Genomic DNA, 14,331 nt, shown 5'->3' with positions numbered 1-14,331 from the left:
CAGGAAATTTCTTCTTGCGTGAACCACTAAAAAAAGAGGTCCTTCAGCAGCTGCAGTGTGTATTATTTCCATGCCCCTGCTGCTTCAGAACCTCATGATCTAAACCTAAAAGTGACGAAGGATAAGGATGTCTCTTACACATCAAAAAGAGATTCTGCAGCAGTAGGGCGCAGTGTCTCAAATATTTTAGGAAATTGGGGGGGCATCTATCAAGGTTTTTATGACACAGTAGTGGCGTAATAAAGTCCCAAATTTTGTAGCATGCCAAAAGTTGAGACTTTTGGCCCTTTACGCCACTTTTCTAAAGTGCAGGGAGTGGACGGCGCAATAGACTAGAAAACTGGCGTGAATAAAGACAGAAATCTACGGCATCTAGAAGGCCAAATCTATGAGAGGTGTGTACCTCAGCATAAATTTGGCTGCTGAGGGGGAATCAAGACTGCCCCCAGAAAATGCCGGTCTTGTTAAATGTCTCCCTCGGTATCTACGTAAAGGTTACTTCTAGTGCTGATCTAGTCTATAAGCTTCTTTATCTCCAGTAAAAGACCATAGACCATAGTCATGCAATAAACTACATTGTACGGGCAAAGCACACTTCCCGATTCCTTGTTAGGCATGGGATTTTTTTTAATTCTGGAGCCCACATGTCCTCCTCCATTCATAAGCCATCAGATAAAGAGATAATAAGCAGGATTACTCCTTGCATGTCCAAACAGCCATATCCTCCCACTGATATCTTCTACATCTACAGAATACATTCTTCTATTCTGAACAGAAACTTAGAGGCATGGTATTCTTGCATAATTTCCATCCTTAAAGAGTTGGAAAAAAAATAAAAAAGGATTTGGACAGCTGTTAAATCCCCATGCCCACTGGTGCGGGTGAGAGGCTTGGTAAGAGCCGGTGGGAGGAGGCTGGAGAAGTTAGTGGCCATTTGCTCAGCAGTAGGCTGCGCGTGTCACAAAATGCAACTTTCCCTGTCTCTCTGTCTCCTGCCAGGCAGAGCTATTAAAGCTATTTTGAAAGTGACCCTTCAGCTTAAGAACGTTCAGAAAGAGAGAGGGGAGAGAGGAGGTAGCAGCTGTTTGGAACCATGACTGAAGATGACGGATTCGATTGTGGTGGAGGGTCAAGTCAGATTGAGAGATGGAAAAAAGGTCAGCGAAATGGACATTTTTTCCACCGTCGCCTTCGATTTCTAGGAAACATTGCGTCCTGGAATCTGAAATTGTCCTTCATATGATTTCCCTAATTATTTCCTGTTGTTTTGTGATTTCAGTGGAAGAATAGGTGGGTGCTGCTGCGGAAACCTTCCCCTGTGGCAGGTACGGTACTTATTTTGCCTTTTCATTTTGGCTTTTATCTTGTCTTTTTGAAGATTGCAAACTTATATATATGTGCTAGTATACCCACAACGCTGGGCACAAGTCTTAGAAAGATTTCTTATGAAGGTTCCAAGCAGGGGTTCATGCTTTTCAGATAACGCTGCATGTCCTGGTGGCTCAGTCATTGAAAAAACCCTCTTTGATAAGATTAACCAAAAATAATTACAAGGATTTTTTTCAATCCAACTTTATTCTTACTATTGAGCTTTTTCTTTAGTTCAAAAAATTCTAGATACTATTCATGCAGCGAAATTTTGTGCTTGTTCCTGTAAGTGGACCTTTTTTTTGAAAATTTTTGGTTGGATTACTTTTTTTTTATTTTACACTTTTCTTCTCGCCGTGGTATGTTTCAATGGAGACGTGATTTAGAGTAATAGTTTAGATTAACATTTAAAGGCCTTCCTTTCAGATATATCAATGGGCACAGAGAGGGGTTTGTTACTTCAAAGCATATTGCACTTACAAAAATAGAAAGAGGATACTGAATTCTGCCTAGCGTGTGAGCGGGCTGTAGGAAAGGAGGGAGAGGACATTAAAACTCTTCAGCCGGTTTCATGTGTCTCGGCAGACAGAAAAGTTAGGGGAGGATAGTAGGACTTCCTAGATTCCTTCATATTAAAATAAAAAATGGACTAAAAAATTATAGAACCTAAAATACAATACAAATGGAACTTAAAATTCTTAAACCTCTTTAAATTTCTGAGGGCCACATGCAGATAATGCAATCCAGTCAATGACGGACTACTGTGCCTTGGGCCCATTAATTGTTAAGAGAGCTTCTAATTAATCTAGATAGAACATTCTCACATCTACCTCATAATGTCATCTCATCGATAAATTCTAGTAGCCCTTTATATAGAAAGATATCTCTCAGAGAAAGAGAACCATCTCGTAATTGGAAGAGGGTCCCTACGTGACAAGGGAAAATAGCCAAGCCATAACTCAAATTTTTTCCTCGCAGTAGGTAGTGAGCTCTAAATCATGTTTTCTGCTGGACTTTTGGGGCTCAATATTGTGCTATAACCTGGGCCCACCATAATATTCTCTGGTACTCATGTGGGCCAGTCCATGTCTATGCCTAATGGACTCCTGCCTAATATTGCCAGTAGAAAATATTGCTTTCCACTCCACTGGCCCTGTCACTCCCTGGTTTCAGTGGTGTAGAGTGAGTTGTCAGCACCCGGGATAAGCCAAGTATTGCACCCCTAAGGCCTCATGCACACGACAGTATTTTTTCACGGTCCGCAAAACGTGGTTCCGTTGTTCCGTGATCCGTTTCCGTTTTTTTTTCCGTGTGTCTTCCTTGATTTTTGGAGGATCACCAGACATGAAAAGTGAAAAAAAAAACGAAGTCAAGTTTGCCTTGAAAATGATAGGAAAAAAACGGACACAGATCACAGACGCGGATGACAATCTTGTGTGCCTCCGTGTTTTTTCACGGACCCATTGACTTGAATGGGTCCGCGAACCGTTGTCCGTGAAAAAAATAGGACCGGTCATATTTTTTTGACGGACTGGAAACACGGATCACGGACGCGGATGACAAACGGTGCATTTTCCGAGTTCTCAACGGACCCATTGAAAGTCAATGGGTCTGCAGGAAATCACAGAAAACGGAACAACGGACACGGAACCCAACAACAGTCGTGTGCATGAGGCCTTAACCTGAGGGTATGCTCTTTTTTATCGAACCATATCCCACAGTTTACCAAGACCAACATTACCAATAATAACACTATACAAAGGCAAAATACCATTAATACCGCTCCACCATGACTATACATCATACCCATTTAGGTCCCAGTTATTAATAATGCTATTTAGGACCCTAATTAGTAATCATCCCTATTTAGGCAGCAGTAGTTATAATGACACCTTGTAATGCCACTTGTAGTTTTAATGCCCCCTGATATGGCCCTAGTAGTTTAAATGCCCCTATAGTGCTCACAGTATTTAAAATGCCCCCACCAGTGCCTCTACTATTCATAATTCCCTCTGTAGAGCCACGAGTACTTTTAATGCCTCTCTATAGATATAGATCCCCCTGTAGTGCCCCCAGTATTTATAATGTCCTCAGTAGTTACAATGGCTCCCTGTAGTGCCCTCAGTAGATATAATGGCCCTCTGGTGTGCCTTCATAGTAACATAGTAACATAGTACATAAGGACGAAAAAAGACATTTGTCCATCCAGTAGATTTAATGATCTATGTAGTTTCCTCAGTAGATATAATGCCCCCCATAGTGCCCCCAGTATATTTAATGTCCTCTGCAGTGCCCTTAGCACATATAATGCCACTTGTAGTGCCCTCAGTAGATATAATTCCCCTCCATAGTGCACCCAGATTCTTTACGGTAAGAGCAGTGAGACTATGGAACTCTCTGCCTGAGGAGGTGGTGATGGTGAGTACAATAAAGGAATTCAAGAGGGGCCTGGATGTATTTCTGGAGCGTAATAATATTACAGGCTATAGCTACTGGAGAGGGGTCGTTGATCCAGGGAGTTATTCTGATTGCCTGATTGGAGTCGGGAAGGAATTTTTTATTCCCCTAAAGTGAGGAAAATTGGCTTCTACCTCACAGTTTTTTTTTGCCTTCCTCTGGATCTACTTGCAGGATGACAGGCCGAACTGGATGGACAGATGTCTTTTTTTGGCCTTATGTACTATGTTACTATGTTACTAGTATATAGAATGCCCTCCTGCAGTGCCCTCAGTAGATGTAATGCCACATGTAGTAACCTGAGTAGATGTAATGCCCTCTGCAGTGCCCCCAGTAGTGCCAACAAATAAAAAATAATAACAAAATACTCACCTGACTTTCTGCTTCATGCCGCTGTCTGCAATGCCGGCCAAAGGCCTCCACTTCCTAGTGAAGGTGGTAATGATGACATCACTGCGACCTCATGCGCAAAGTCTCAGGCAGCATAATTATGTAGTCACAAATGCCTGTGCCAGGACACAGGCAGTTGCGATTATTTCATCACACCTCCTGAGGTCACGATAATGTCATTTCAACCGCCTATGCTGTTCCACTGCCTCATAGACCTCAGGCCTAGTGACCTATAAGAGGGATCAACAGGAAAGGAAGCCATCAGCTCTTTAAGCGTGATGCCGCAGATGCCCCCTTGCAATTTGGTGCCCGGGGCAACCGCCTCTCGCTCCCCTTTCCCACGCTACACGAATGCCTGGTTTCATTAAATTTAATGGTATGATACGTGTATATTTAGTTGGGCTTTGGAACTGAGGTGGTAAAAACGCTGTATTATGATTTCATTTATGTATATGATCATGGTTACCATCTAGGCACACATATGGGCTTTGTAAATGATAACTGTATAATTTGCAGACCGCATCCCTATCAGGTAAATAAAATGTTTATTTTACATATTAATTGTACTCTTATCGATAGTTTGCCACCTGGTTGAAAACTGCCGGGGAATGAACCTGCGTAGTTTTACCACAGTGTAGCACACTATAGTTTATTGATGCAATTGAAGACCGCAAGGCTTGGAGAGGTGAAATACATCGAAATCATGTGTTTTACCTGTCCAATTGCGTGGCCAAAAACACATGGCAAAACTGTTAGGCTACTTTCACACTTGCGGCAGAGTGATCCGGCAAGCAGTTCCGTCGCCGGAACTGCCTTCCGGATCCGGCAAAACGTATGCCAACTGATGGCATTTGTAAGACTGATTAGGATCCTGATCAGTCTTAAAAATGCCTGATCAGTCAGAAAAATGCATTGAAATGCCGGATCCGTCTTTCCGGTGATATCCGGCAAAACGGATCCGGCATTTATTTTTTTCACCTTTTTTGAAGGACAGGTCCGGCATTCCGGTATTTTGAATGCCGGATTCGGCACTAATATATTCCTATGGAAAAAAATGCCAGATCCGGCATTCAGGCAAGTCTTCAGTTTTTTGGGCCGGAGATAAAACCGTAGCAGGCTGCGGTTTTATCTTTTGCCTGATCAGTCAAAAAGACTGAACTGAAGACATCCTGATGCATCCTGAATGGATTGCTCTCCATTCAGAATGCATGGGGATAAAACTGATCAGTTCTTTTCCGGCATTGAGTCCTTTTGACGGAAGTCAGTGCCGGAAAAGAAAAACGCTAGTTTGAAAGTACCCTAACTGTAAAAATTTTTGGTAATAAAGAAAAAGCTTGTAGCTTTTCTGCACTGTTAATGACCATGCATCTCAGTGCCGCGAGTAGCCCAATTAGATCAGCAATTTAATGGTTAAATCAAATTACTTGGGGTAATTCTGGACAGAGAGTGCCTAATGTGAGGTGCACAACTAGTGCCTAGAGCCTCCATCTTTGCAGCAACCAACAAGCGGAGAGCTGGGAGGAGGGGAGTGCTAGAAGTGGCATTGATAGGAGTGGTGGTGGTTCACGTGGCTGTCCTCACTCCAACGCCTCCTGGGGCCATGCAGTGAATGGAGGGTGCACCCTTTCTCCCCTCAGGACACACCATCGACTTTCTGGGGCTCCTGCCTAGTGGTTTCCCTTGATGTTAGGTAGACCTCCCTTGTGGTGCAGACAATTTAATGGTGGCAGCAGTGCAGATGTTGAGTGCAAGGCAGTGCAATGGTGGAAGTAGGGGCTGGCGTATGATGGCAGAGTCAATGACCAGGCCCCTTGGTTCAGTAGATTATAGAAGTAGTAGTGGATATATTGTATTACAGTGTAGGCTTTACCCAATAGCTGTGTATAAACAGAAGCAATAATGGTGGAAGTAGTTCTCCCTGTCTCTCTCTAAGTAGACTTTGCAATCTTTCCAAATACCTATAGGAATGCAGTTTCGTTCTCATTAACTCTTTCTGCAATTCTAGGCTTTGGGGTGCAGATCATAGATTGGATGACCAGTACGTCTCCAGGGGCGGATTGGCCATAGACCCTACAGGGAAATTTCCCGGTTGGCCGATGCCTAGGAGGGCCACCCAAGCCCTCCTCACGTCCGCCAGCCGGGTTCATAATGAACTGATTCTTTCTTTTTCACCCGACCAGAAGCCACAGGTGCCCTCATGATTTCAACTGTATTGAAATCCTCAGGACAGCGATACAGTTGAATACTGTGGCACAGGTGGCAGTATTTTGTGCTGCACTATGGTATTTGCTTCTGCTGGGGCGGTGTATTGCGGTGCACTATGGTATTGCTGGCCCTTCCTACTTATGTTGCCCTGCCCACCATTAATTTGGGCCCACCTGCAGCATAGGGCCACTTTTACCTTTTTTTTCCAGGGCCACTTTTAGTTCCCAGTCAGCCCCTGTACTTTTAACAGTGTGATAGGTGCAGAAGCAATACATCCTTTCCACAAGCAGTAAAGTCTGATTGCCATAAACATGCTCAGCTAAGACTCACTACCCAGGAGGCGGGACCAGCCCAACACCCTGGGAAATGGGACCAAAGCTTCCAGTGTTAACTATATGTTGCCCATACATAAACATTTGCGATACATAGTGCATAATGAATTAAGTACTTTAACAACAAATCTCAACATTTAACTATGTAGCATTAAAGACCATCTGTCAGCAGATTTGTACCTGACACTGGCTGACCTGTTACAGATGCACTTGGCAGCAGAAGGCATCTGTGTTCGTCCAATGTTCATATGTGCCCACATTGCTGAGAATTTTTTTTTTAATTATATGCAAATGAGCGTCTAGGTGCAACGGGGGCGTTGCCATTACACCTAGAGGCTCAGCTCTCTCTGCAAATACCGTGCCCTCTGCACTTTGGTTGACAGGGCCAGGTGTGATCACATGTCTATGAAAGTGCACAGGGTACGACAACTGCAGAGAGAGAGAGCTGAGCCTTTAGGAGTAACAGCAACGCCCCTGTTGCTCCTAGAGGCTCATTTGCATATATTAAAACTTCCAGCACATATGAACATGGGACCAACACAGATGTCTTCAGCTGCCAAGTGCACATGGAACAGGTAAGCCAGTGTCATAGGGACAAATCTGCTGACAGATGCCCTTTAAATTAACCCTTGCAGAGCCTTGAATCACTGCATGTGGCAGGCGCAGCACTATGAAGTGCCTTTTGCGCTGTGGCATTAGAAGAGTTTTGATATCTCTGACTTTTAGTCTAACCAGACTGTCTGTTACTCTGTAATTCCTCTAGCGCTGTTCTAGGGAAACAGTAGGTTTAAAGAGCACACCAAATGCTTCAAATAACTTCATTATTAAATTCAACTTTTCTTCATATATAACATATATATGCCTCCGCAGCAGAAAGTCCATGTACAGAACATGTGTTTAAAATATATCACAAAATGGCGGTATGCATAAGATGGTGGTTCAACTGTTCAATCTTGTCATTCAACATAAAATGGTAGATATATTTCTCTCTTGAGTATCTGTACTCTCAAGTTATTTAAGCACTTTATGATCTCTCTGAGAGGTATATCTGAGGTTAACCAATAGTTTACTTGCTGTACTTGGTTTGCAGTTTGCTCTATACAATTGCTTATGATCTGGTATGAGCAGTTTGCATTTGTATGCAATTTGTTTGGATTGTATGATTGTATGGCTCAGTAGTTTGTTTGTATGGTGGAACTGTAAGTAAACATACATATAACCAGTTCAGTATACAGTTCTAATCACTATATTAACAGTAGGAACATTATATAACTGTTTTAAATACCTATTTGGCCTCTTGCTTCTATAAAACACAGCTCTTAGTGGAGTGTGTGTCTGTTCAGCTTCTGTTCTCTGGTGTAATGATTCTAGCAACTCCTGCTAGGGGAATTTACCACACAAGCTGTGTGTGAGGCTGGCTGTAATTGGTCAAAACTCCTGAGCTGTGTGAGGCTGGCTGTGATTGGTCTAGACTCCTGCTGTGTCATTGAGCTTACCTTACATTATATAATGAATCTTAAAGGCATATTATCTTTTCTGGTAGGCAAAAAGAAAAAGGCAGGCGTGCTCAAACCCTGTTGCACCGAGCACGGACCATGCTGGGAACCACAGCGTAACTTAAGTAAAGGAGAAAAAGAAGTCCAGCTCGATTAAAATGTTACCTTTATTTTTCAGTGCAGATTAAAAGCCAATTACACTCCAGTCAACATGTCTCGGATCAGGGACAATAGCGATCCTTCCTCATGACATTATCTTTTCTGCTTCTGTAAACACAATATATATAACAGTTATATGACATCCAAACATGAAGTCACTGTAAATAACTCCTCTTTTGTCTTTAACACAAAAACATAGGAACTGTATTAAGGTTATTGGCAGGTTTAGCTGTATAAACATATAAGCTATGTCAGTAACATAGGACAGGTCTTAGCTGGCCAGCTACACTGCAGAAGTAGAAAATATTTTATGTTTCATGTACTTTTCATAAATTCTGAAGCCCTAAAGCTATTTTAATCTACGTTTCAAAAAGTGACCAAAGGCTTCATAAAAATTGCATTCAGCTAAATTATTATGTGCATGTGTGCCAGGGAGCTGATGTACATTTAAAGATAAAAATAACCATTACACACCCCACCAGTCCCCTGCCAATATTGTTTTGACGTTGCTCCAGTGCTCGTTACTCTACATTGCCTACTTTCGAGTTTGACACACAAAAAAAGTGGACTGGCTGTTCAGCCGGTGGGCAGTCAAAGCTATTTCCTATGTCAAGGAGCAAGAAGTGGAGAGCAGCGCTAGAATGGCAGAGGCAGGGAATTGGGGAGGTGGGCAATGATTCTTTATTTTATTTTTTTAGTCCATTCTACCTCTTTTTTTATACAAAATTATTCCCATAAAAAAAAAAACCTTTAATCGGCTTTCCTAATTTTCCGTTTATTTTCCTATCACCATCTACTTGTGAAATTTAGGCATTCATAAGTCTCCTGTTGCATTTTATTTTATTTTTTACAAATGGCCTACAACTGCCCCTGCAACTTTGAAACCAGGAGGTTAAGGACTCCGTGACTGGCGATGAGGACTTTTTAGCTGCAATGAGGGCTTTGCGGCTGTGAATAAAGGCTTTCTGGCTAGCACTTTAAAGCCTCATTCACACGTCAGCGTTTTCCGTTGGTTTTTGAGCCAAAACCAGGTGCGGCTCTAAACACGGAACAGGTGCAGATGTTTCCCTTACACCTTATGTCTCTGAAGGATCCAATCTTGGTGGTAGTGCTGCTCCTGTCTTGGCAGGATAATTGAAATTTTCCCTGAAGGAGGAATCTGAGTTGGATGCAACTTAAAGGATAACTAACAGATGTAAAATGTGGAAGAAAATTAGAAAAAAACACAGCGTGACAACACTTCCTGCCTGTGTTTGGATTTGTATAGCTTTTTTCATAAAGACATTGGGGGTCATTTATTATACTGAACTACGCCTATATTAGGCGTATTTCAGGCACAGATTGCAGTGCAACGCCGCAATCTGCAACTTTTCCCTGCTCACACCAGGTCGTGGTGTGGGCGGGGAAGGGCCGGCAGGTCTGTCTCATTTACCATTTTCGACGCCTGTTTCAGGCGTAGAAAAAGGTCTAAATGTAAAAAAGCTAGGAAGTTGTCTTACATTTAGAACTGGAGCAGGATCCGCTGAAGTTATGGAGAGGCCGGCACATCTACATATCTCCAGTGGATCCACCGCCAGGTATATAGGGCTTTATTAAGACCAACATCTAAAACGCCAATCTTAATAAATGTGCCCCTTATTCTGTAAATCCAAACAGTCTCTACCTTGTGATCGGTTGGAGCTGACATCTTTAGACGATCCATTCTTGTATGTAGGGTCTTCTGAAGATAACATGTTGTCCATCTGCTGAGATTCCCTGCGATCAGCTGTGTTTAATTTGCCTACAGTGACACCATAGGAAACTCAATGCCCTTTTACACTGCCCGAACGTCGGACAGATCATCACTAACAAACGTTCATAGGAATGCTCGTTAGGGATGATCTGCCGATGTAAAGGTACCACCTATTACGGAGTATTAGGATTATTCATGCGGTCACATAAATCATCGTTTGCCAGTAGCAGATCATGCCATCTAAACAGCCTCTGCTGGAAAACAATGATTCTGCATGGGGACAAGTGATGGCATTAGCGATCACTCCTCCTTTATACGGTGGAGGAGATCATTCCATGTAAATATGCAGTGGTCTCCTTCACTAACAAGCAGGCGATTGTCGGGAAGGAACGTTTCCTTCCCGACAATCGTCTGCTCAATAGAGCAGTGTAAACGGGCCTTTAAGTATTATGTCCTGGGTCCCTCCAGAGTAAGAAATGATCTTTGTAGCTCTCTTCTCTAACTAACAGACGAAGGTCCTAATTTCATGGGCTTACTAACACTAACCACCCTTTTAATATCCCAAGATTTACACAGGTAATTAATACTTTTTACCTGCGTACATTGGAGGGAACATACTAAGCAAAATGTGGCCGAATCTGGCAAATTGTACCAAAAAGCGGTGTACAGAAAATGTTCTAGATGTCTTACTGTATGTGTTTTAGACACTTTTTGAACTTTTTTCGACAGATTAAAAAAAAAAGTGTCTACAAAAATGATTTTGGTTAACAGGATTCATAAACTGCACCAGGTGTACTGTATATTAATGGGGTGCTCCATTCCTCTATTTGCAAAAAAACAGTGTAAGGTAGTACAACATCTAAGAGGTGGCATAAGAAAAAGAAAATGTTCTAACGAGTCTAGCAAGATGCGCCAAATTTTTCATACAGCGTAAACCACTTTCATACATTTGGAACAGTTTCTGTTTGTGTGATCTAGTTCAGTCTTGTCTAAATTTGGGACAGAATAATTAAATTTGTCTCAAAGTTCCCATGATAACATCTATGGATAGTCATTCACACTTGTTATACACTGCCTGTCCAAAAAAAAAAGTCGCCACCAAAAAAAAAAGGTCACACACTCTAATATTTCGTTGGACCGCCTTTAGCTTTGATTACGGCACGCATTCGCTGTGGTATTGTTCCGATAAGCTTCTGCAATGTCACAAGATTTATTTCCATCCATTGTTGCATACATTTTTCACCAAAATCTTGCATTGATGATGGTAGAGTCTGACTGCTGCGCAAAGCCTTCTCCAGCACATCCCAAAGATTCTCAATGGGGTTAAGGTCTGGACTCTGTGGTGGCCAATCCATGTGTGAAAATGATGTCTCATGCTCCCTGAACCACTCTTTCACAATTTGAGCCTGATGAATCCTGGCATTGTCATCTTGGAATATGAAAAAATCCATTGATGGAATAACCTGGTCATTCAGTATGTTCAGGTAGTCAGCAGACCTAATTCTTGGAGCACATACTGTTGCTGAACCTAGACCTGACCAACTGCAGCAACCCCAGATCATAGCACTGCCCCCACAGGCTTGTACAGTAGGCACTTGGCATGATGGGTGCATCACTTAATCTGCCTCTCTTCTTACCCTGATGCGCCCATCACTCTGGAACAGGGTAAATCTGGACTCATCAGACCACATGACCTTCTTCCATTGCTCCAGAGTCCAATCTTTATGCTCCCTAGCAAATTGAAGCTTTTTTTTCTGGTTTGACTCACTGATTAGTGGTTTTCTTACGGCTACACAGCTGTTCAGTCCCAATCCCTTGAGTTCCCTTTGCATTGTGCATGTGGAAATGCTCTTACGTTCACTATTAAACATAGCCCTGAGTTCTACTGTTGTTTTTCTTCAATTTGATTTCACCAAACATTTAAGTGATCGCCGATCACGATCATTCAGGATTTTTTCCCCGCTACATTTCTTTCTCGAATACGATGGGTCCCCACTATCCTTCCAGTTTTTAATAATGCGTTGGACAGTTCTTAACCCAATTTTAGTAGTTTCTGCAATCTCCTTAGATGTTTTCTCTGCTTGATGCATGCCAATGATTTGACCCTTCTCAAACAGACTACCATCTTTTCCACAACCACGGGATGTGTCTTTCGACATGGTTGCTTAAGAAATGAGAAGCAACTCATTGCACTAGTTCGGGTTAAATAACTTGTTGCCAGCTGAAAGATAATCGCCCATGCAGTAATTATCCAATAGGAGGCTCATAACTATTTGCTTAGTTAAATCCAGGTGGTGACCTTTTTTTTGGACAGGCAGTGTATATAGACTATTGAGCTCAATACCAGTAGCCAGAAGCCCCATATAAGCTTCTGAGGTCTGAAATTGTATCCACAAGAACCAAGTGGCAGTGAACGACCAAGCTCCTCCACTCTCTTGATGCCATCAACCTTGGTCACATAGGGATGGTAGAGAAGTAATTATACAAGAAGCCTTCCCTTAAGTGATAAAAAATTGAGAACTGACCATATGTATCACTAATATGAAGGAGGAAAAAGATTTGTTCTTACAGTGGGGTTTATGAAAAATAGTGGTCATCCCTGGGGGATTTTGTGGACATTCTTAGGCAATTAGGGGCAGATTTTAAAATGTTCAAAAAGGGGATTTAAATGTTGGGACGAGGTATAATAACATACATGTATATGTAAGACATAGTATATACTGTATATGTCCACACATCCTCATTCCTGTTCTGTCTATCATGTTTGCCTCTTGTATGCTCTTCTACGTTTAGCCTATTGTTTTTTCTCTTAGGTGATTATAAGAGATGAATGAAGTTTTGAAAAATTTGATTCTGCCGCTTTGCCGAACTTCAAGAAATTCGATTCGTTATGAATTAGTTCGTCACGAATCACTTTCCATTCACTTTATGGAGTGGGTGCAATGACGGTGGGGTGGTGTGATTTAACCCCTCAGATGCCGCGATCAGCATTGAACTGGAGTTAAGCTGTTCAGGGGGTTAAAAAAATTATAATACTCACCTCATCTACTTGCTCGCGGAGAGGCCGTGAACTCCCGTCTTGATTGAATAAAACCCGGCAAAGGACCTGAGGCGAGCGTGATGACGTCACCACGGTATCACGATGAGCGTGCACGGTGACGTCATCAGTGATGCCGTCCCCGTGTGTGCCCAACGTGATCACGTGGTGACATCATAACGCTCACCGAAGATTCTTTAGTGGGTTTTCTTCAATCAAGGCGGGAGTGGACCGCCTCTTCGCGAGCAGGTGGATGGGGTGAGTATAATTCGTGGCAAACCAAATTTCTCCTGAAATTCGGATCGACGTCCACTTCAGATACTTCGATTCGCTCAACACTAATGATTACTTTGGAGGTGAAAATACATTTCTTGTGTCAATCTTTGATAATAAGAGTCTTACGGCTAAACCCTCTGTAGTAAGAAGCAATATTCCTCAACATTTATTAACTGAACCTTCTTGAAAATAGTTCATCGACCTGAAATCCAACCTCGTTTATGTCTAGGGATTTGATCCTTATCTGTAATAATTATGAGAAATCCTTGGCTGTCTCTATCATGTTCCTGAGGCCTGAACACGATATAGACACAGTTCCCGGCATTTATTCATCTTCCTGGAATAAAAAGCGGCCAGGTCTAGAGACAATAATACAGAGGTTTCCATTAGAAGTAAGACTGGTACCGTATATAGGCAGAATACAGGGTGATGCTGGTAGCAAATGTACATGCTGAAAACTATAGCTAGATTATGGTGAATTTAACATAAAATTATTACTGCATGTACATAGTTTATTTATCACTTGCATTTTCATTTGTTACTTCAGGTTGCCTAGCAAAAGAGACTTCCTGTCTAAGTGGCTACCATTTGACTACATGCAACTACATGTCTGAAAGATGTCACAGGAAGTTCTATCTATTAAAAAGCAGACGAGTTTCCAATTTTTCCATAATTACACAATAAATCATTCTATTGTATTACAACTAGGGATGAGCGGACCCGTGGATATTCGAGTTCTGCCGAACTTCGGGTCAAAGTTCTGGTTCGGGACCCGAACTTGACCCGAACTTGAACCTCATTGAATTTAATGGGGACCTGAACTTTGGGGCACTAAAATGGCTGTAAAATAGTCATAGTAAGGGCTAGAGGGTTGCAAAA

General features: G+C 42.2%; 1 protein-coding gene across 4 annotated transcripts in view; it reads left to right on the top strand.

Moving 5' to 3' along the window:
• Nucleotides 1-719: 719 nt before the first annotated feature.
• DOK7 (docking protein 7) overlaps nt 720-14,331 on the top strand; it is a 144,131-nt gene continuing 130,519 nt past the window's right edge. For all 4 annotated transcript variants that reach the window (XM_040419171.1, XM_040419170.1, XM_040419168.1 and 1 more), the window contains exons 1-2: nt 720-1,157; nt 1,280-1,325. In XM_040419171.1, the coding sequence (XP_040275105.1) occupies nt 1,104-1,157; nt 1,280-1,325 (100 nt within the window). In that variant the 5' untranslated portion in view covers nt 720-1,103. The remainder of the gene's footprint in view (nt 1,158-1,279; nt 1,326-14,331) is intronic.

The sequence above is a fragment of the Bufo bufo genome, chromosome 2, assembly GCF_905171765.1.
Source record: "Bufo bufo chromosome 2, aBufBuf1.1, whole genome shotgun sequence".
Lineage (NCBI taxonomy): Eukaryota > Metazoa > Chordata > Amphibia > Anura > Bufonidae > Bufo > Bufo bufo.
The sequence above is the reverse complement of the archived record's forward strand: the minus strand, read 5'-3'. Positions and strand labels throughout refer to the sequence as shown.